Source organism: Manis javanica, chromosome 8 (assembly GCF_040802235.1).
Source record: "Manis javanica isolate MJ-LG chromosome 8, MJ_LKY, whole genome shotgun sequence".
Lineage (NCBI taxonomy): Eukaryota > Metazoa > Chordata > Mammalia > Pholidota > Manidae > Manis > Manis javanica.
In genome coordinates this window covers 66,692,979-66,714,120 of record NC_133163.1, presented here as the reverse complement: position 1 = coordinate 66,714,120, position 21,142 = coordinate 66,692,979, and the positions used below count along the sequence as shown (strand labels likewise).

At 33.3% G+C, this 21,142-nt stretch overlaps 1 protein-coding gene across 10 annotated transcripts in view; it reads right to left on the bottom strand.

Annotated features, from left to right (window-relative positions):
- HEATR5A (HEAT repeat containing 5A) overlaps nt 1-21,142 on the bottom strand; it is a 118,971-nt gene that overhangs the window by 28,885 nt on the left and 68,944 nt on the right. For 6 of the 10 annotated variants that reach the window (XM_073211396.1, XM_073211400.1, XM_073211399.1 and 3 more), the window contains 9 exons: nt 15,455-15,560; nt 14,631-14,821; nt 13,232-13,388; nt 10,676-10,865; nt 9,701-9,870; nt 7,137-7,163; nt 4,834-4,975; nt 2,141-2,320; nt 71-310 (listed from right to left, as the gene is read on the bottom strand). In XM_073211396.1, the coding sequence (XP_073067497.1) occupies nt 71-310; nt 2,141-2,320; nt 4,834-4,975; nt 7,137-7,163; nt 9,701-9,870; nt 10,676-10,865; nt 13,232-13,388; nt 14,631-14,821; nt 15,455-15,560 (1,403 nt within the window). The remainder of the gene's footprint in view (nt 1-70; nt 311-2,140; nt 2,321-4,833; nt 4,976-7,136; nt 7,164-9,700; nt 9,871-10,675; nt 10,866-13,231; nt 13,389-14,630; nt 14,822-15,454; nt 15,561-21,142) is intronic. The other 4 variants (XM_073211402.1, XM_036999348.2, XM_073211403.1 and 1 more) reach the window with 1 other exon arrangement.

Here is a 21,142-nt window from a genome sequence, read left to right as displayed (position 1 = left end):
GTTTAAATTTTTAAATTAATATTAAAAACACAAGCAGACAGCAAATGTAATTTGGTCTTTTGTCACTTACTTCTTGAATCCCTTTTCTTCATTTCTTGTGCTAAAGCAATGTCAAAATGTGCACTGTGTGCATTCTCACACTGGTTAATTATTCTACAGACACATTCAGCAGCAAAGACTCTAGTGGCCCATCGCGGATTGGTAAAAGGGTGGAACTTATCATCACTTCTGGTGGTCAGAACTGAGGCATCATCCCCTTTATCTCCTTCCTCTTCTTGCATTGTATCCACACAAGTTACAGTTGTAAAGTCTTTTACCAAGGGAGAATACATGTGATTACAATCAACTGGAAGATGTATTTATAAAGGAACATAAATGACTTCAAATTCAGACAGGAATTACCAACTATTGATCAATCATACATCTTTTAACAACATAAAATAATCATGTCTAGTAACTACAGGTAACAGTGGTATCTAAGAAATGCTCTAAGAGCATTTTAGGTCAAAATGACAAAGTTGTTAAGTTATATTCAAAGTGAATATCTGAACATGATACTAGGTAATTATCAACCCCTTGTATGCAGATGGATAAACATAAGGAAGCTCAAAATTCTCTAGTAGGGTGCATGGTGGATTGTACCAGGGATGCTGCTTAACACTAAGGCCTTGAATGGATTTGGCTCTTGAACCCACTAAAAATGTCTGAAAATATTTTTCTTAGGATAGACCTACTGATGCCATTTATAGCCTCACATTGTCCTGGTTGTCAGACCCACCAAGCAGTCAATTATTTCCACTTTATATTAACTCTTACTAACCCTGTTTAACTCGACTTAAAATGGAACCAATGCTATATAACAAACCAACTTATTTTTCTTAAATTATCTTGTATGTCTACATTTTTTGAGTGTGTTATGATAGACAGTAAAGATGTCACAAAGTTATGGCAAAGTCCTGTCTACTGACTAAGAAGGCAACAGGAACTGAAATATATGTTTTTCTAATAAGGGACAGAGCCAAACTGTAAAAGATAAAGAACAAATGATGAAATGAAACTGAGCTAGTAAGGTCAGGCAGTATGAATGTAAAATTAAGAAAAGATAGGTGAGATACCAGAAAAGTGTGATCAATTTGTCTCTGCACATACACATTTTCTTGTAAAGGAGAAGTCTTTTTAAGTTCTTAAGTAATGGGGATAGAAGAGAGCATTAAAGAAGGAAAACATGTAGAGTGTAATAGTTGAAAGAGCAGTATAAATCACTGGAAGAGAAGAAGACAGTGAGAAAGTTAAAAAAAAAAAATCTCAGGAACTTTATAATACCTTTCTTCTTTTGACATAATGCAGAGACCAGAGCTGCATTAAATTATAAGGCTTAAGTAACTGAATTGAGAGCTACTGAAATACAGTAGGAAAATGGATTTTAAAGTCAGGCATTCTAAAGTTTGAATCTACCTGTGTGTGTCTTTGGGCAGATTACTTAAACCTTTCCAAGCCTTGTATTCTCTTGTATAAAATGAAATAGTACTGCCTACTCACTGGATGGTTAAAGGATTAATTAAATCAGATAAACTATGTACAGTACCTGGAACAGAGTTTCTGTCTTCTTTCTTCTTATTTTTCTTTGTCCAAGACTATAAACTTTAAAAACTCTAATACACTTTCTCACTAATAGGTATCTTTTATTAGTAAAGATACTAGGGAAATAACACTATTTTGTAACCCTGTTTGAAATTAACATTATTGTGGAGAAACTAGCTAGCTCAAAATGTCATTAGCTTTTGATGAGTTTTCTATTAAACTGATTTGAAGCAACTCCTCAAATATTTTTATATGTATGAAAACAAATGATGGGGTTACTGTAAGTTCTGTCATTCATTTTATAGCATAAACAACAACTACTTTTTAGGTTTTTTTACATAGGGAAGTCATATAAGACAATCAGAAGAGAAAAAAACAAGAACAAACAAATGAGGCTTAAGTGTTGGACTTAAACACTACAGTCTTCACTTGAAGAAAGCAACAAACAATTACAATCCATATATTCAGACAAAATTAATGAACTGGCATTGGCAAACAATTTTATATAATCTTTTTACTTTCAATTTTATTATTTCAACTGGTAATTGCTGGTACTTACCAGCCGATGCAGCAAGTACATCTTTACAAAGCTTTAACCAAAAGGAGAGTTTATCTACTGCCATAGACGTAAGCATATGATTTAAAGTCTCTTTGATATCGTGGCACAATCTCTGATCTGTCTCTTTGTCTAGTAAGGTCAATAATGCCCCTTCAAGGCCCACTTCTCTGATGTTAGCATCTGACAAGAAGAAAATCGATGATCTAAGTAATACAGAAAACAAAACTGCCATATGAGAAGCACACATATTGAATATTTACTAAAATACTACACGCATGTGTATTTTAAAGAACTAGTCCAAATATAGTGCTTTAACCTGAGGTCTGTTTTAGTTCACAGTTTGTTATTACTCATGATCCTGCGCAGTGATTTTTTTTATAGCTGTCATTCAAAGATAAGTCTTTATTAAGAGTTATTATGTTTGCCTTAAATTAGGTAAACATTTTAACTCATTTAACATTCAATACTTATATAATTTTTACAATGTTTCTTGATATGATTATTTTATTTTCTGTCTAAAGTTAACTTCAAATAAATAATCATAATTAAGTTTTCCTTATTGTGATATAAAGGCTTTAAGTTTATTAACATGAGAGTAAAACTCCGACAGAAAACAACTATTGTATAGAGAACAGTGTTTAATTACTACAACTAAGCTGTTGTGGAAATAACACTATTGAATTATAAGCTATTACACAATACTCTCACTACAAAGTAATAAGGCATTTCAAAGGAGAAATAAAAGCTCTGATCTAGCATCGATTTCCTCCAACTCATAAGGGCAAATAAATTTTCTCTTGAAGATTTAACTTACCTAGCATTTATGAAAGCATTTAGATTCTAATAATTAGGCTACTAGTAGACTATTTTAAAAAAGGAATGTCAGAAGGAAGCAGTAGGAATGTTTCTGATGAGAGGTCTAAAGAGACAGAACCACCAGTGCAATGTGTAAAATATGACTTGATCCCAAATTTGGGTGGGGGTAAGGAGGGTAGAAGGGAGTCCTAAAGAACATTTCTTTTGGACAACTGGGGAAATTTATGTGAGGACTGCACATTTTATGATGCTATTAAATTAATGCTGATTTTATTAGGTATGGAATGATGCATGGTCATGTAGAACAGCCACAGAAAATGCAAACTGAAGTATTTAGGGGTGAACTGTTATGTCTGTAGCCTGCTTTCAGATGGTTTGGCAAAACATTTGTGTGTGTGTATGCCTGTATGGAAAGAGAGCTATAGAGAGTGTCATAAAGATACTATGTAGTTGAATCTATGTGTTCATTGCACATTTATGTCAACTTTTCCATGAGTTTGAAAAATAACAAAACTTAAAATAAAGAACTATATAATGAGTTTGTTACTATAATTTTACTCACATAGTTAATTCAATAGTTCTAGGAGCATGTACCAGCATGTTTATACAATCAACACGTAGAGCAACAGATGTAGATGATTTCAGTGGTGAATATAAACTGAGGGTCACTTTGAGGAAAATATCTCACATGGTTAGGAAGATTAAAGTTTCTCTGTTAAAGGTAAGTAATCACAGAATAGCATTCAAGTGAGTTCTGCAACCTATATGATGGCTACTGTATCAGTTTAACAATGCTGATTAACTCAAGTCAGAGCAAAGTTTTAACCTAGTAACAAAACTAATTTAAAGAGCATACATAGCATCATAATAAAGCATGGATATGAGAGCTTTTCAGATACTGGAAAGCTTTATGAAGTAAGAGACCTAAAAGTGTGACAGCACTTTGGAAACTACATACATAAAAGTGTAAGATACTATCATTACTATATTTATAGGCTGGCTGTTTGAATTCATATGCATGTTTGGGTTATTTATGTCATTTTACTTATTTATTTATTTATTTATTTCCTTTTTTAACAAATTAAGGTATCATTGATATACAATCTTATGAAGGTTTCACATGAACAACATTGTGGTTACTACACATTCATCCATATTATCAAGTCCTCCACCCCACCCCATTGCAGTCACTGTCCATCAGCATATTAAGATGCTATAGAGTCACTACTTGTCTTCTCTGTACCTTCCCCATTTCATGTTATTTTAAAATAAAAAATCTAAATTTTAAAATAAAGGGTATATACTGAAAACATATCTTACTGGCTAAAAAAACCTTTAATTCAGCTCTAAAATACAGAAGAAGGAGCATGAAAACCCTTTAACCTGAAGCAGATTCACTTGAGAAATTTTATTAAATAAATTTTGAGGAAAGATAGGTACATGTGATAAATTACTTAAGGGCTAAATCCAATTTCAGCTGACTTCTGTGAAACAACTTGTTACAAGCCAGTGGCTGTCAAACTTCAATATACATTAACACAGGGATTGTAGATATATAAACAACAGATTGCTGGGCTCTACTCCAGACTTCTGGTGTAGCAGATCTGGATGGGGTCCAATAATTTGCATTTCTAACAAGTTCCCACATGAGGTGGATGTTGCTGATTTAGGGACCAAAGTTTGAGAACCACTGCTCTAAACAAGTTAACTTCATTGGGTGGAATGATAATAATTGTCAGCAACTGTCTCTTATAGCAGGTTTAAGAAATTCTTTATTAACTTTAAAATTTCATTCTAAAAACTTACATGTTTATATGGAATATTTAAGATTAAAACAATCATTTGAGCTGGGGATAATGGTGATAAAAAGAAATTACCTGAAATCAACTCTTCTCTGCTGCTATCCTGAGCAAGCATCACAGCATGTTCTGAAACTTCAGCTGCTTCTCTCTGCACAAGCTGACGTAAACAAGCCAATACCGATCTTCTCAGTAACAAATAGGGACTACAAAGATGGACCTGAAAAATGCCATTTGGGGAATGAAAGAACTGAAATTATTGGTGACATTCAGTAAGTCTAATGGGTATTTACTGGACCCCTCCTGATTCTGTCCAGCCCATTGGTGGGCTGGACCCAATTTATTAAATAAACTTCTTCAAATTATTCTAGTACATATTTTTGATTATGTAACTTAGAAATAGCTTAAGGAGTAATACATTACTCGATTATGCAATATTCATAAAAAAATCCAAGCAAAAAGCCTCTTGACAGTGTTAGATACAAAATTTACATGAGCAAAAACAGTTTTGAGAGATAAAAATAACAATTGAGAAAAAATTTACTGCAGCTTACACATTTGTGTTCATGCAACTTATAATGTTTTACAATTCTCTAAGTAGAAATTATAAAAATCCATAAAAGCAATACAGCATATTGATTAAAAAAAAGGCTCTGGAGTCAAACTGTCTCAGTTTGAGTCCCAGATTCACTACCTATAAGCTGTGTGACCTTGGGCAAGTTATTTAACCTCTTTGTGCCTTAGTTTTATGATTTGTAAAATGGAGATAACACTACCCTGATCTTACAAGGCTGTTGTGAAATTAACATAAAAAAACATGCAAAAGTGCTTACTTATTTCAGCACAGTACCTGGCAAATGGTTAAGTGCTCAATAAATGTTAGTTGTTATTAATGTAGTCTCTATCAGTAAAGGCAGAAAAAAGTTTTACTCAGAAAGCATATTCACGAAAAATGCTTCTACAAATATAGATAGCAGATTTTATATACATGTATATCTACCTAGATATATACATATATATATACAGAGATATGTACATATCTTAAAGATCAGAATATTTCTGCTCAGAATGACAGACTCAATACATATTCTTTTTACTTAGAAATATTTGAACAATGTGAATCTCAATAGGTTGCATCTACCTAGGGTAAATGGTATAACTGTTGATATTAAAACAAATAAAAAGTTTCTGGATACATATTCTTAGAAATTTCATAAGCATAGTAACATCTATAGAGTTTTTGAAATTAATTTGGTCTAACTATGAAGGTAAAGACCAATTTAGTATGGTTTAGGACAATGAATTTGTCTTTTGATAGTGGTTTTCCAAGCAAAATTTGAGAAACAGCAGCATAATTCTTATAACAATCTTTAGATCTAGTGTATGTGGGAAAAACAGGATTGAATTAGGTAACTTTGTTGAAAAGAACAGAGGCTAAATTCTGAGAAAAAGAGTAGGTGGTGGCAGCTGGGTTTTGACATGTAAGAAACATGCAAAGAGAGCTAAATCCCAAATTTTATCAGAAGCCAAAAGACAGAAAAAGTCTGTAAATATATCATTAATGAAATATACAAATAGGAATTGCTCTGTCAATGTGTTCTATTTTACACCCTCAGGCCACATCATGAATTCAAAAGTAGAGAAGAATGCCATTCACAGTCTCAAGGTAATGTTATTCCAGCCATGTGTAAGAACTCTGCTGTGAGAAACTAGCACACAGGATAACAGAGAAGTCAAAATGTAAAAAGACTACATTTATTCATGCCCAAGATTACAGCTGTACTTAACAACAATGACAAAGAAGCACTCTACAAAACAATTTTAAAGACAAATTAATGAATCCACTAGTTATTTTAACTGGAGTTTTACAAGCATATATAATACAAGATGCAGCATTTATTCAGGGTGGTTAAACAATCTTTCAGAAAAAGCATGCTTAAGGTACTCTTGATTGGTAGAAAAAAGATTGAAGGCTGTCACACAAAGCAAAATGGGACACTTAATATCTCCATGTCATTCTCCAGCATTTACATTAGGAAAAGGAACAGAGTGGGTAGTATAGGCAAACAAATCAAGCAGGCAAAATACAGAAATTAAATCAAACTGTAAATACAATTCCTTTCTGAAATGAATATACTAAACCAAAATGATGCAAAATTAAGGGCAAAGAGTGAGGGCACCAGCTGGAGAACGTTAGGGAGGATTTGTTTACACTGGTATTAAATAAACACCATGTAACATGCTACACAGACTGGACTTTGCATTAATGGTTAGCTTAAATAAAGAGATGCAGAGGAAAACAAGAACATCTACAACCAAAAAAGACAAAAACAGCACTGCAAACCTTAAAAAAAGTTAAGAATTGAGGGTTGGGGACCTACCAACACAGAATTATCCAACAAGATCTCCTGCACAAAAACAAATGACAGACCAGTCACGACAAAACCAAAAGATAAATACTAGGATGACTTTGACAACAGTCAGCTAAGTATTAAAATGTAAATGTTGATAAGAGATGTCATTCAAAATGCCTTAGCTTCAACTTTAAAAATTACGCCATAAATACTTAATTTTTGAACTTAAAATTTGAGTTAAGATCTTGAAAATATAAAATATACAATATTAAGATGTGAAAATATAAAATATACAAAAACTTTAAAATGTTCATTTGTGTAATTATGTTTTCCTTTGGAATCTCTTATTAAGCCTCAGTAACAAAGCCAGATAAAGTAGACATGGATGTGAGAGGAGTGATCTGGATTGCATTCACATGAACAGGTGTCCAGCAAAGGACAAAGTTAATGGTTTACATCATCACAAGTTAATTATATATTTTTTACTCTTGGAAGCCAAATTTTCAAACTGAGCGTACTTGGACTCAATAGTGTAGCTAAGGCCAAGTTCAGAATGCAAGTTAAATAACATGCAGTTAGAAGGAAACCTTTTCAGTAAGATTCTTTCCTAAAGATGAAATGTGTTCTCAGTGTTCAGGGAGTTTCAATTAATATGAAAACACTTCATACTAAATAATTAAATTCTCTGTAGAAATGAAAACCTGATCATACAGCTGTTAAATAGGAAAGCAAAAGCAATTTACTTACTACAGGGAATATTATAAATATAATAAATTCAATCTAAAAAATTTAGAATACAAGTTTTACTAACTGAAATATTAAGACACAAAACTGACACACTATAGTGATGGCAATTTTTGAAAATAATTGTTTGTATAAGAAAAAACTTTACAGCTTTAGTATTACAGGTAACATAAATAAGAGTTGTAATTCTTACTTCCTATTTTCTCGATGGCTCTGAATGTGCCTAAAAGAAAAATATATAAAATATAATCATAGTTTCTCTTCTTTTTTATATGTAACCTTTTTCAGTCTGGGAAAAGAGTAATACATTTGATCAGATCTAATTCATCATGAATTAGTAGTCAGTCTAGCTTTTTATTTCTCAATAAACTTTAATAAATGAATACATGTTTAAGTTAAAGGAGAAATTTTAAAAGGCTATTAGAAAATTTCAACTACATTTCAAGAAGAAAAGATGGCAGTGTCATTATACTTAAAAGAAGAGTGACAGACCAACTTGCAAAGGAGTGTATATTTTTCAGTAATTGGTTTTGGTGATGGTTCTTCAAATATAAACAGTGATATTCCTGGGGAAAAGTCAGTAAACAGTAAAAGTAAAATCCTTCTCTAGTAAGTTCTATTTTCTCCAATACATATTTAACCTAGACAGGAACCAAAGCTTCTATCGGGAAAGTCTGAGACATTTTCTTTTCTTAATGGTCTTACATAATTATGACTATCAACATGAATATGAAAATTAACATAATTTGTGTTTAAGTTATATGTTAAGAAAATAAAAATAACTACTACTTATTAAGTGGTTATTAAGTGCCTGGGACATTTGTCTTTACAGGCAATAACTTGTGTAATCCTTGTGTTTTACAGACAAGGTAACTGAGGATGCAAGAGGTTACAGGTCTTCCCTAAGGCCACATGGGAAGCAAGTGGCAGTGCTAAGAGCTGTCTGTAACTACAAAATCAATATGAAATAATGAAATGAGCACTGGACCTGGAGTTCAGAAACCTGGATTCTAGACTCAGCGCTTCCACTACCTAGATATATTACCTTGGGCAATTATTTGACTATTTGGTCCTTAGTTTATCTTTTAACTGAGAAGATTGCTTTTAATGATGTTTGAGGTTGTCTCAAGGTCTGAAATATTCCATGTTTTGACTCAAGCTTGAAAGTGAAAGGTCTGTCTAAAGTAAACATTTTCAACTGTAATATTACTAGTTTGAGTGTGTTGTGAACATTGCAGGAACAGAATAAGCTAAAAAGCAATGGTGTTGAGTTTTAATACCAAATGTAATTCAATTTTTAAGGCAAGTCCGATGCTCAAGGGAAATCTTCAAACCACTGACAATTATGAACCACATTAGAACTTAGTTGATTGCCTCTATCTTTCTATATTCATTAGACACTTATTAGGGCCCACATATTGATTATATGCTGCTAGAATATTAAGAAAAAATGTTATTTGCCCACCTGGGATATAAATAACTTTATATGTGGTAATTTAGAGCAGAAGAAGAAAAGATGTTACTACATATATTTTTCCATAGCCTATGGCATTTATAATTTACTTGGGACATTTAAATACCCACCATGTTTACTTCTTAATTAATAAATATCTCAATTATTAAGCTCAACATTAATGGGAGAAAAATGAATCAATGTATGACAGGTTGTAATTATTTATTTATTTATTTATGGTATTAGATGTGATTATATGTAAGTTGTTCTCTACCCCCAAAAAGAGTCTAGAACTGAGGGAAAATAGCTATTGTACACAGTCTAGTGAACAGTGAAAATAAGTCAAAGTTTCCAATAAAAGAAAATAAGGACTCATATATAATTTTATACTCACACAGAGGCAGCTGACCAGGCTAGACAAGTTGACATGTCGTGGTGCAAACATATGAAGCTGCTGAAGGCAGGAGATGGCCTGAGCTTGGACAAGGCAGTCTGGGTTATCTTGCATCACTGCACAGCCCAACAGACAGGAAGTCCTCAAGGTGGAAAATGAAGTATTGTTACCTAAAATGAGAGCACAAAGCTTTTAATACCTGGCCTACAACATCACTGCTCTTTAAACACATCTATTAGCAGGTTCAAAATTGTTTTTCCAGTTTTAAACTTAAGGTTCTGTTAAGTAAATTTCTTCTACGAAAGTAGGGATAATCCACGTTATGGGTTTTTAGATTGTTAGTCATTCTTAGTCTGAAAGGTTATAGCAATACCAGATTATCAGGCAAAGGAGACCCTAAGACTATCTGTAGCTTACATCAAATTTTCATGAAAAGTGGAATTAGAAACTACTAAAGCCTAGCCCTGCTTGTATTAGTTGACAGTTGCTTTTATATTAAAATCAGATACTTTACATTCAGCAGATCAGAATATCTCAGCTTTTGGACTCAAGTCATTTATTTATTAAAAGAGATCAATTCTTTACTTTTACAGTTGGGTACCCCTTGTCTTTTCAAAGTACGATAAATCAGACTGAATGACATTTAGTCAACAAAACATACTGAACACCTACTAGGTGCCCATCACAAAGACTTTTCACCTTTTCCCTCTTTTGATAAAAGAGGAAACCAAGGGCAAGGGATAAGGATTTTCCCAAGGTCACCCAATCAACTAGTGGCGGAGCTTCCATTAAGTTTTCAAGATTCTGTGTTTTTTTCTATTAGGGAACTAACCAAGTCAAAGTCTTCCTAAGACTACTCTCAACATTCTGTCAAACTTCACATTACTGACAAGGATTTGAGGCAGTAATAGGAATTGAATTCATTTTTCTGTATATACTTTTGACGTTAAACATCACAAAAGCAACTATGTATACCTTGTAGTTCTGGACCCAATGTAGTAATAAGGGCATTCAAACAGCGACCAAGACTTTGGTGAACTTCAGCATGAGTAGGAGGCACATTTAACAACAGCATTATAATAAGAGAAAGGGTAGGTTCCACATGCGTATAATAGTGTGGGCCTGCAGAATCGATTACTAATGACAGGGAATGTAATGCCCAGGTCTGTGAAGGCAGAGAACAATTTAAAATGTTACTATAGCATTAAGAAACAAAACATAATGAATTCTGTTGAAGCAAGTGATAAAGTAATGGCAAAGTAAAATATCTGTGTGCTATTATTAACTTGAAACAGAAATGGAGAACTTTTGGAACTTGAGAAAAAATGGTTTTAATATCCAATAAAAAACAACTGAGACAATCATCTAATTTAGAATGTTATATTCTGATATATCTCAGCACTGAGAATTTCAAGGTTTGGTTCTTTAGCTAACATCTTGAACTAAATCTAGTTGGTTGAAAATTGTTCACTGCTTAATCCATATCGAGGATGAAAATTCAAGTTTTTAAAAGATTCCACAAAATCTATACCTACATGGCAATAATACAGATGTATCTCACAAGCACCATCTTGAAGAAAGCCAGATATAAAATAGTATATACCATATGATTCCACTGATATAAAGTATAAAACCAGGCAAAACTAATAGTTGCAAATTAGGATAGTAGTTATCCTTGGTGGGACAGGGAGTAACTAGGAGAACATGAAGAGTGTGTTTGGAGTATTGATATGTTGTTTCTTCAGCTAAGTGCTTGTTACATGTATTCAATCTGTACATTTTATTTACATAAGTGCACACTTATGATGTGCACTTTTATAAATATATAAGAATACGTATATTATATTAAGTAAATATATTTGTAAATTAAACAAATAAAACACCTTTAGGCCAAATTTGGCATGCACCTATTTTAATGAATAAAGTTCTACTGAAACATATTCATGTTCACTCATTTACATATTCGTGGCTGCTTTCCTGCTGCAATGGCAGAACTGAGTAGCTGATAGAGACTATATGAAATGTAAAGCCTAAATAACTTACTATCTGGCTCTTTATAGAGTAAGTTTGCTAACTCTGGTTTAAATGAAACAAGACTGGCCATAATACAACCAATGAAAGTGGATGATGTGTATCATAGTTTTCTTACAGTATACATTCTACTTTTATGTATGTTTGAACTTTCCACAATAGAAATATATTAAAAAGTTCTCCTTTTAGGAAATCAACTGAGAAAGTTTCATCCCTCTTATCAATAAATATGTAAGAAAGCTTAGAGTACTTTAAATGCTACAAAAACAAACTCTTGTTAAGTGAGAAATACCAGGAATTAAGAAGAGTCAGATTTGATGACACTGGAAGCCATGGAAAAAAAGGACTTAATCAACAAAGAAGGGTATTTGGTTTATGTAAGTATTTGCCTTCAGAACAAACTTCTTGAAGGGGAAGAGGAGGAAGATAGTAAGTAGAAGTAAAAAGGACTGCATTAAAAGAAGGATGAAAGAATGGAACACCTCACAAGTCAACTCAATTAAGTGCTCGATTATGTGGAGGCTATTAAAAACATGGCAGTTCAAAGAATGAAAGCTAATTGAAGTAGGATGTTGAAGTTTGACAAGAAAGTGGTTAAACTAGGCCTTAGAATATTAAAAAATCTGGATTATCAGATTGGAATAGGAAGGAAGAAGAGCAACAGAAAATGCAGATATAAGAATGACATTGCTGGGAGGAAAGCAGGGAGATCATTGGTAGGAGAAGACCACTACTTTGGGGGTAATAACAGAGAAGGTTCCTGAGTCAGTGATGGGACTGGAACGAGAAACTCATCTAGGAGCAATAAGCATTTTCTGCAGCTTTTCAGTAGGGAAGTGGCAAGATGTTAGTCTTGTAGGAAAAGAAATTTGGCTTAATATCTAGGGAGAGTTAAAAAGAACCTAAAAATAAAGTGAACCAGGTAGGAGGCTCCTATAGTAATTGAGGATACACAATGGGGACAGAGATGGATAAGGGGAGAGAAAGAGTAACAATCATTAAAGATTTGTTTAATGATTTTGAGAGACATGTGTAAGCTATGTACAATAATATGGTAATGTGATTCAGAACATGGGTTTAGAGTCCATGACTTGCATTCTTGGCCTGATTCCATGGTTTATTAGCTTTTCAAATGTTAGCTTCTGTAAGCTTCAATTTTCTTTCTATATAGGGTGGATAGGGAATATACACCCTAGATTACATGAGGATTAAATATGTTAGTATGTTTAGAAGAATGTACAATACTTGATACCTATTAAGATCTCCAAAATAGTAAATATTATTAGTAAGATGGAAGGGAGACCCATTTTCAGAAAAGGATTTTGAACTTTAGTCTCTGAATATGAACATAGATAAGAATTTTAAAAATCCATCAAGGTTAACAATGGATTTGGTGTTTACTATAGGGGTTATTTACAAATTACTAATGTTCATAAAAAACATAATCTACCTTATCTACAAATCATGAATTCCAAGGAAGGTATCACATGGGGTACTTACCTGCACATCAGGAGAAGTGCTATCCTGAGACAAAGTATAAAGGATTCCAACACAAGAATTTAAATGTTGAGAACTTATTCCTCCTAAATACCTATGTAGGGATCCCAAAGCCAATGAATGTCCTGTTCTGGTAACCACATCCCTTGCTGATTTCAGTCTGTAATTATGGCAATAAAAATAAATGATAATCACAGAAACTAATGCATGTACCCTGTCAGTAAGCAGAAGTTTTTATATGAACAGCTGTAAAATTTAGATATATATTTTAACTGATAAAAAAAATTCTGAAATAACCTGAAAGATATCTTGAAAAGAGAAATATTTTAAATAAAAATGCCTTCCCATTATTAATTATGTAAGTATGAACAATTTCAATGTCTTCAGAGCTACTTACATACTAAATGTATATGGCAGAATTATTACTTTACCATCAAATTGTATTTTAAAAACTCACATTCCTGAGATACTTTAATTCCATATAAAAAGATTTTCAGTTCAATAACTTTGATTTTAAAATTAATATAATAAAAGAAATTAACATTTATTAGTGGTTTCCTAGTATTATGTGCTAATTTAAGCACTTTCCATTTAGTCCCTTAATCCTCCTAACAACCTTGAGATGTATACTATTTCCAGTTCCTTTTTATAGATAAGGAAACCAATACAGTAGCCAAAGTCTTTTTTATAAGGTAACCAACTATTAAATGGAAGAACTGGAATTTGAACAAAGTTAGTAATCTAGCTTCAGACTCCAAATTCTTAACCAAATAATATTCAGTAAACTAGGAGGTCAAAGTGCTACCTGCATTATGACCACCACAAGTAATATAACATAAACTAATATAAATACAACTAATATAACCATGAACTTTTATTTGTGGATGTTTTATTATTTTCATATTACTTTCATATTTATTATCTTACTTTAACCTTCTTAAAATTGGCAGGGCAGTTTTAACAACCTACTATTTAAAATAGAGGAAAACTAGCTGTGAGGATTAAATAACCTGCTTGCAGTCACAGAGCTGGTACAAATGAAAAATGTGTATTTCCTCATCTGTAGCCTACAGCCTTTTCTCTTTCTACTAGATGGTTCTTACTACCTGTCAACTATATTTTACGTGATAAAACTCTTAAGTGTATTACTCTTAGAGTCCATTCCACTGAAAGCCAAGTGTACCACTCAGAGTGATCTATTTATAAAAACTAAAGCTGAAGTGGTAATAATTTTATGTTCCAAGACAAGTAGGCCACAGGGGGTTCTCTTTAAAGTATCCACATCTGCCAATTTTTTTCTTAGTTCATTCTCAACGAAGTTGCACTAGTTTGGACAAACCACCAAGCTATATACCCAGTTTTGACACACAGCCCATGAGTATTAAATAACAAATTCACTTACTTGTCAAAGCTGACTTGAGCTAACGCAGTAGTAAATGCTCCATCATTACCCACTTGGGCTAATCGAGCCCAGGCCTCGGCAGCTGCACACCTCAAGAGGGGGTTGGGACTTTCTAGGGCTCCCATCACTAATGCTAGGGCAGGTCTTCTCATTTCTTCTGGACCCAAATTTCCCTTGCAGCCAGCCACATACTGAAACACATAAGGAACAATCCAAACTTATAATCATAGTGAATTCTCTTACCCAGTTTGGACTGTGTATTCTGGTTAACCAAATATGCTCATAAGGATTACTACTTAAAAAAAAAATCAGAACACAAAAAAATCCACAATGAATACACAAACATAATTTGATTTTTCTCAGAGAGTACTTAAGAATTTTGGACCTCCAGGCAAACAACATGGTGATCAATTATCACTGTAGTACATATATATGTACTCAAAAAAACAATAGGTATTTCTATAAGGTAAATGACCAAAGAAACCTGTATTATATTTCACTTAGAGGTAATTAGCCATAAATGCAACAATGAGCCAGATGTGGCCCATAGGTCAAAGTCAGTCAATCCCTGGTCTAGGATATTAGGCTTAAGTTAAAGCACAGCTCTAAACCAATATTATAGGTTTGATTTCTGGCTAACAAGTTTTAAATGGAAAAATGTAAAAGGGAAATTATAAATCCTGAAACATTTCCATGAGGAGATTTTAAAAAATGGGTGTGGGAGGCAAGCAATACCCTTTAAAAACACCTTCTTTCAACCTACTCAGTTGACAATACAACAGGGGGGGAAAAAAAGCACCTGAATTTTTAAAAAACAGATTTACCTTCAAGAAACTAGAAAGTGAAGAAACAACATGTAACTGAAGTACTTGTTGTCGAGGTCCTTTTGTGTGTTTTATACTGTCCAAAAGCTGTTCCAATATAAGAAGCCTAAAATCAGAAACAAGATTTAAAAGCAAATAGGTAAGATAGTGGATTTGTTAATAAAGATAAAATAAGCCAAAGGGCAGAACTGAGTATCTACTGGCAATCTGTTTTGTTACATTAGTTTGTTAGGTAAAATGCCATACTGTTGTTGAAAACACTGAAGCACTTTTAGGAAAATAAAATACATCATAACCAATACAAAAATATCTTGACTTGTGTCATTCTGATAGTGGGGGAGAAATGTTATTTTGGAAAAAAAATAGTAAGTGCAGCACTTAATGAAGATTTACCCAGGCAAATCCAGCTATTTCAGTAACTTACTGGATTCAAATACATAGCTTCATTTTAAAGGTAGCACCAGCTTGTGTCATGTATAGTAAATGAGAAGCAGCACAGCCCTTTGAATCCTCAACTATGCTTTTAAAAATGTACTTGGGATCATACTATATATAAAACGATATTAACTCCTGTTTTTCTCATTTAACATTAATACTTTAGCACTTTTCAAATCATTTTTATTCTTTGCTAACTTTCATGAAGCCAAAGTTACCATATACAGGTACTACAATTTGTTCAATCCTTTTACTAGGGGAGAGCAACAGTCTAATTCTAATTATGATGAATATAAACATTATTTTTGGTCTGGGGTTGAATGTGTCCATCAGCTAGTTATGTATCTTCTGTGAATTATGTTTTATGACCTGACAGCACAGAGCTTTTAAATCCTTTTGTTGAAGTTGAAGATATATAACCATGAAATAAACCACTTCATCTTTTCTACTAATTTCTCCAGTGTTTAACAACATTGTTTCTAAGACCTGTACTTCTTGTCTCCACTTCTCTTTAAACCAGGAAACTGAAATAATGTTTAAGGTTATTTTTTGGTTGTTAACTATCTTAATGGCAGGCAAAGGTCCTTATACTTTTATACTTGCTGAACAATCATAACTGCATCACAATTGCATCTAGAGAGTAAAAACAAAGCATGACTGGCTGAAGATGGCATATGGGTCTACTTCTACCCAATTCTAATGTACTTCCAATAATTTCTTTGAGCCCTCAACTAGCAATCTGTCATTCTACTGAGGCAACAAGAACTAAATATAGTTCTGCTCCAAATGGCAATTTTGTTATCAAAATAGAACAGATATGGGCATTGTGCTAATCAAACCTTGGAAGAAGTTAGAAAAAAAAGGAAGATGTGAGGCTATGTATGTGTCATACAAGTTGGGGAAAGCAGTATACATAAAATCAATTCATAATACATAATAAAAATGGTAGATCACTGCAGAATACAGAATTAATACACAGAAATCTCTTGCATTCCTATATACCAACAGTGAACTAGCAGAAAGAGAAGTCAGGAAAACAACTCCATTTACAATTGCATCGAAAGGAATAAAATACCTAGGAATAAACCTAACCAAGGAGGTTAAAGACCTATACTCTGAAAACTACAAGACACTCACGAGAGAAATTAAAGATGACACTAACAAATGGAAATCTAGCCCATGTTCATAAATAGGAAGAATTAATATTATCAAAATGGCCATCTGCCCAAAGCAATTTACAGATTCAGTGCAAGCCCTATCAAAATACCAACAGTATTTTTCAATGAACTTGAACAAATAGTTCTAAAATTCACATGGTACCACAAAGACCCCAAATTGTCAAAGCAATTCTGAGAAAGAAGAACAAAGCTGGGGGGATTACACTCCAACTTCAAGCTATACTTGCATCTACAAAGCTACAGTAATGAAAATAGTATGGTACTGGCACAAGAACAGACCCACAAATCAATGGAACAGAATAGAGAGCCCAAATATAAACCCATGCATAAATGGTCAATTAATATATGATAAAGGAGCCATGAATATACAGTGGAGAAAAGATAGCCTCTTCAGTAACTGGTGTTGGGAAAACAGACAGCTACATGAAAGAGAATAAAGTGGATCACTGTCTAACTCCACTCACAAAAGTAAATTTGAAATGGATCAAAGACTGAGTGTTAAGACATGAAACCATAAAACTCTTAGAAGAAAACACAGGCAAAAATCTCTTGAACCTAAGTATGAGCAATTTTTTCCTGGATGCACCTTCTTGAGCAACAAATAAAAAATGAACAAGTGGGACTACATCCAACTAAAAAGCTTCTGCACAGCAAAGGACATCACTGGTAGAATAAAAAGGCAACCTACTGTATGGAAGAATATATTCATAATCAATTTATCTGACAAGGGGTTAACATAAAAAATTATAAAGAGCTCCTATGTCTCAACCCCAAAAAACAAAAACAAAAAACAAATAACCAGATTAAAATATGGACTGAGTACCTGAACAGGTACTTCTTCAAAGAAGAAATACAGATGGCCAAGATGCACATGAAAAGATGTCCCACATCACTAATCATCAGGGAAATGCAAATCAAAACTACAATGGGATATCACCTCACACTAATCAGATTGGCCAGTATCCAAATGACAAGAAATAACAAGTGTTTCGGTGAGAATGTGGAGAAAAGGGAACCCTCCTACACTGTTGGTGGGAATGTAAATTGGTGCAGCCACAGTGGAAAGCAGTATGGAGGGTCCTCAAAATTAAAAACAGAAATGCCATATGACCCAGTAATTGCACTTATAGGAGTTTACCCAAAGAAAACAAAACCCCTGATTTGAAAAGATATATGCAACAAAAAAAGATGTGTGTTTATCACCACATTATTTACAAGAGCCAAGATATGGAAGCAACCTAAGTATACATCAATATATGACAGTATAAGGAAAATGTGGTACATATACACAATGGAGTATTATTCAGCCATAAAAAGAAATCTTGCCATTTGCAACAACATGGATGGACTCAGAGGGTATTATGCTCAGTGAAATAAGCCAGGTAGAGAAAGACAAATACCATATGATTTCACTTATTTGTGGACTATAAAGACAAAGCAAAATAGAATGAACAAAATAGCAGTAGACTCATAGACACTGAGAAGTGACTAGTGATTACTGTGAGGGAGGGGTTGGGTTAGGTGGGTGGGGAGAGTGAGGGAGATAAAGGGGCACAAAATTCTCAATCATAATATAAGGTGGTCACCAGGACAGCAGTACAGCATGGAGAACATAATCAATGGTTCTGTAACATCTTTCTATGCTGAAAGATAGTAACTGCACTAGTGAGGGTGAGGATTTAGTAATATGGGTACCTGTTGAAGCACTGTGTTGTATATTTGAAACCAATAAGATTGTGTATCAATGATACTTCGATAAAAAAAAATGGTAAATCACTGAAAATTTTGGGAAAAACCACACTAACTCTAAGTATTCCTTATTTCAAGATCCATTCTGTTGATTACAATGGATTTGAAAAATTCAGAAAAGCACATGGAAGAAAATAAAATTTAGCCATAATGCCACCATCTACAAAGAGCCACCATTCACATTTCATCATCTTTGTTCTAGTTTTCCCCAAATCACTCCCAATGGGCAGAGGGATATCATTTTTATAAAAGTGGGAGCACATTGTACACATTTCATTAACTCATTTTTCCTGAAACACCATTCCCAATTTATTAACCATTATACTGAAATAATTTCAAATAGCTAATAGTATAATAATAGTCCAGTATAATAATATACTTTAACTTCCTTATTCTATGACATTTAGGCAGTTTCTAATTTTAATATGAATAATATGATAAATATATATACAATTTTTGCCCGATTTCCAAAACTATATGTAAGCCATTTTGTTTCAAGAACAGATTCATGCCCAAATTGACCTGTAGGAAGACTATGGGGGGTAAATGTGACAACAAAGAGAAATTAAGGATAACTGTAACATGGTCAAAAAAACCTAAAACGTTATTTTTAGATCATATCCTAATCACCGTGTATAATGACACTGTATGATGTTGAAAGCACTAAAAATATGTAAGATTGGGGCTTGAGAATTTTGTTATATTGTAATAAAATTTGGTACTATTTTCTTGTGTACATTCATGGACCAAAGACTGTAAACAGGACTGCCAGAGCCCCCTATTTTTTATCATTTCTCTTCCTCTCCTCCCCAGTTTTGACAGAGAGCTCAACAAAACATTCCAAATCTTCAGGAAGATGGAGATGATTTGTTTTTAGTAAAACTGAATTGGTATTCCTAAATAGTATCAATTATAACATGACAATTAGGAAGGAAATTGATACTGAAACAAAGTTTTCAGTCTAGTTGAAATAAAAATACATAGTTAACTGAGTATACAGCAAAGACATAACATTAAAAAATGCTGATCTACTTTGTATTTTCAGGGAGTGTAATGGTGAACATTTTCTGTACTGAGAACTATATGCTTTTCTTCTCTCTCTCACAACTCAAAATCTGTATCAGTTTATAGCATTTAAAGAAGTGGCTGCACATCAGAATCATGTAAGGAATTTTTTAAAATTTCAATGCTAAACATAGTATGCATACCATACTAATAAGTCAGAATCTACATTTCAAAAAGTTGTTCAAATAACTGCAATATATAGTCAAGGGTGGAACAATCTTCAGGTGAACTAAGCAATTCATTCTTTGCAATTAGGTGCAAAATATATTTAAAAGCAACCGTAAACAACACATGCACAAAATCAATAATAGTTCTTTTCTGTATAAAATACCTTGACAACTTAGAACTTTAAAATTTTAGTGCTGTTAATATTACCAATGCAACGTTTTCTTACTTCTAGAATCCTGCAATCAAAATAGAATCAACTGATAATGACAATTTAATTTCTAAGTGCATAAATGAAATATGAAAAACCTGTTTACAATCTTAAGACAATAGAAAAAAGATTTTAAAACTCTTTCAACATGAAGATGATCACAATAATAAAATGTTTTGAAATATTCACTTGTTATTGTTAAATATAGGCACCTTAAAGCCTTTCTTCTCTAGAAATGAAAATATATAGCCAAAGAAGAAGGGTCTGCCATTTTAAACAAGCATCATATCGGGATAACAGGAAACCACAAACTTAACTTTCCTATTTGTATACTTTCTGTCCTCTGGTCCTCCAGCAACACCCACTGAAGATTGCCTATGACCCACTTTTTAAAAAATTTTTTTTATTAAGTTATGATTGATACACACTGTTATGAAGATTTCACATGAAAAAATAATGTGGTTACTACATTTACTCATATTATCAAGTCCCCACCCATACCCCAATGCAGTTACTGTCCATCAGTGCAGCAAGTTGCCAGAGATCCACTATGTGCCTTTTCTGTGCTACACTGTTCTCCCCGTGATCCCCCACATCATGTGTACTAAACATAATGCCCCTCAATCCCCTTCTCCCTCCCTCCCCACTCGCCCTCCCACACCCCTCCCCTTTGGTAACCACTAGTTCATTCTTGGAGTCTCTGAGTCTGCTGCCATTTTGTTCCTTCAGTTTTGCTTCATTGTTATACTCCACAAATGAGAGAAATCATTCGGCATTTGTCTTTCTCTATCTGGCTTATCTCACTGAGCATAATGTCCTCCAGCTCCATCCTTGTTGTTGCAAATGGTAGGATTTGTTTCTTTCTTATGGCTGAATAGTATTCTA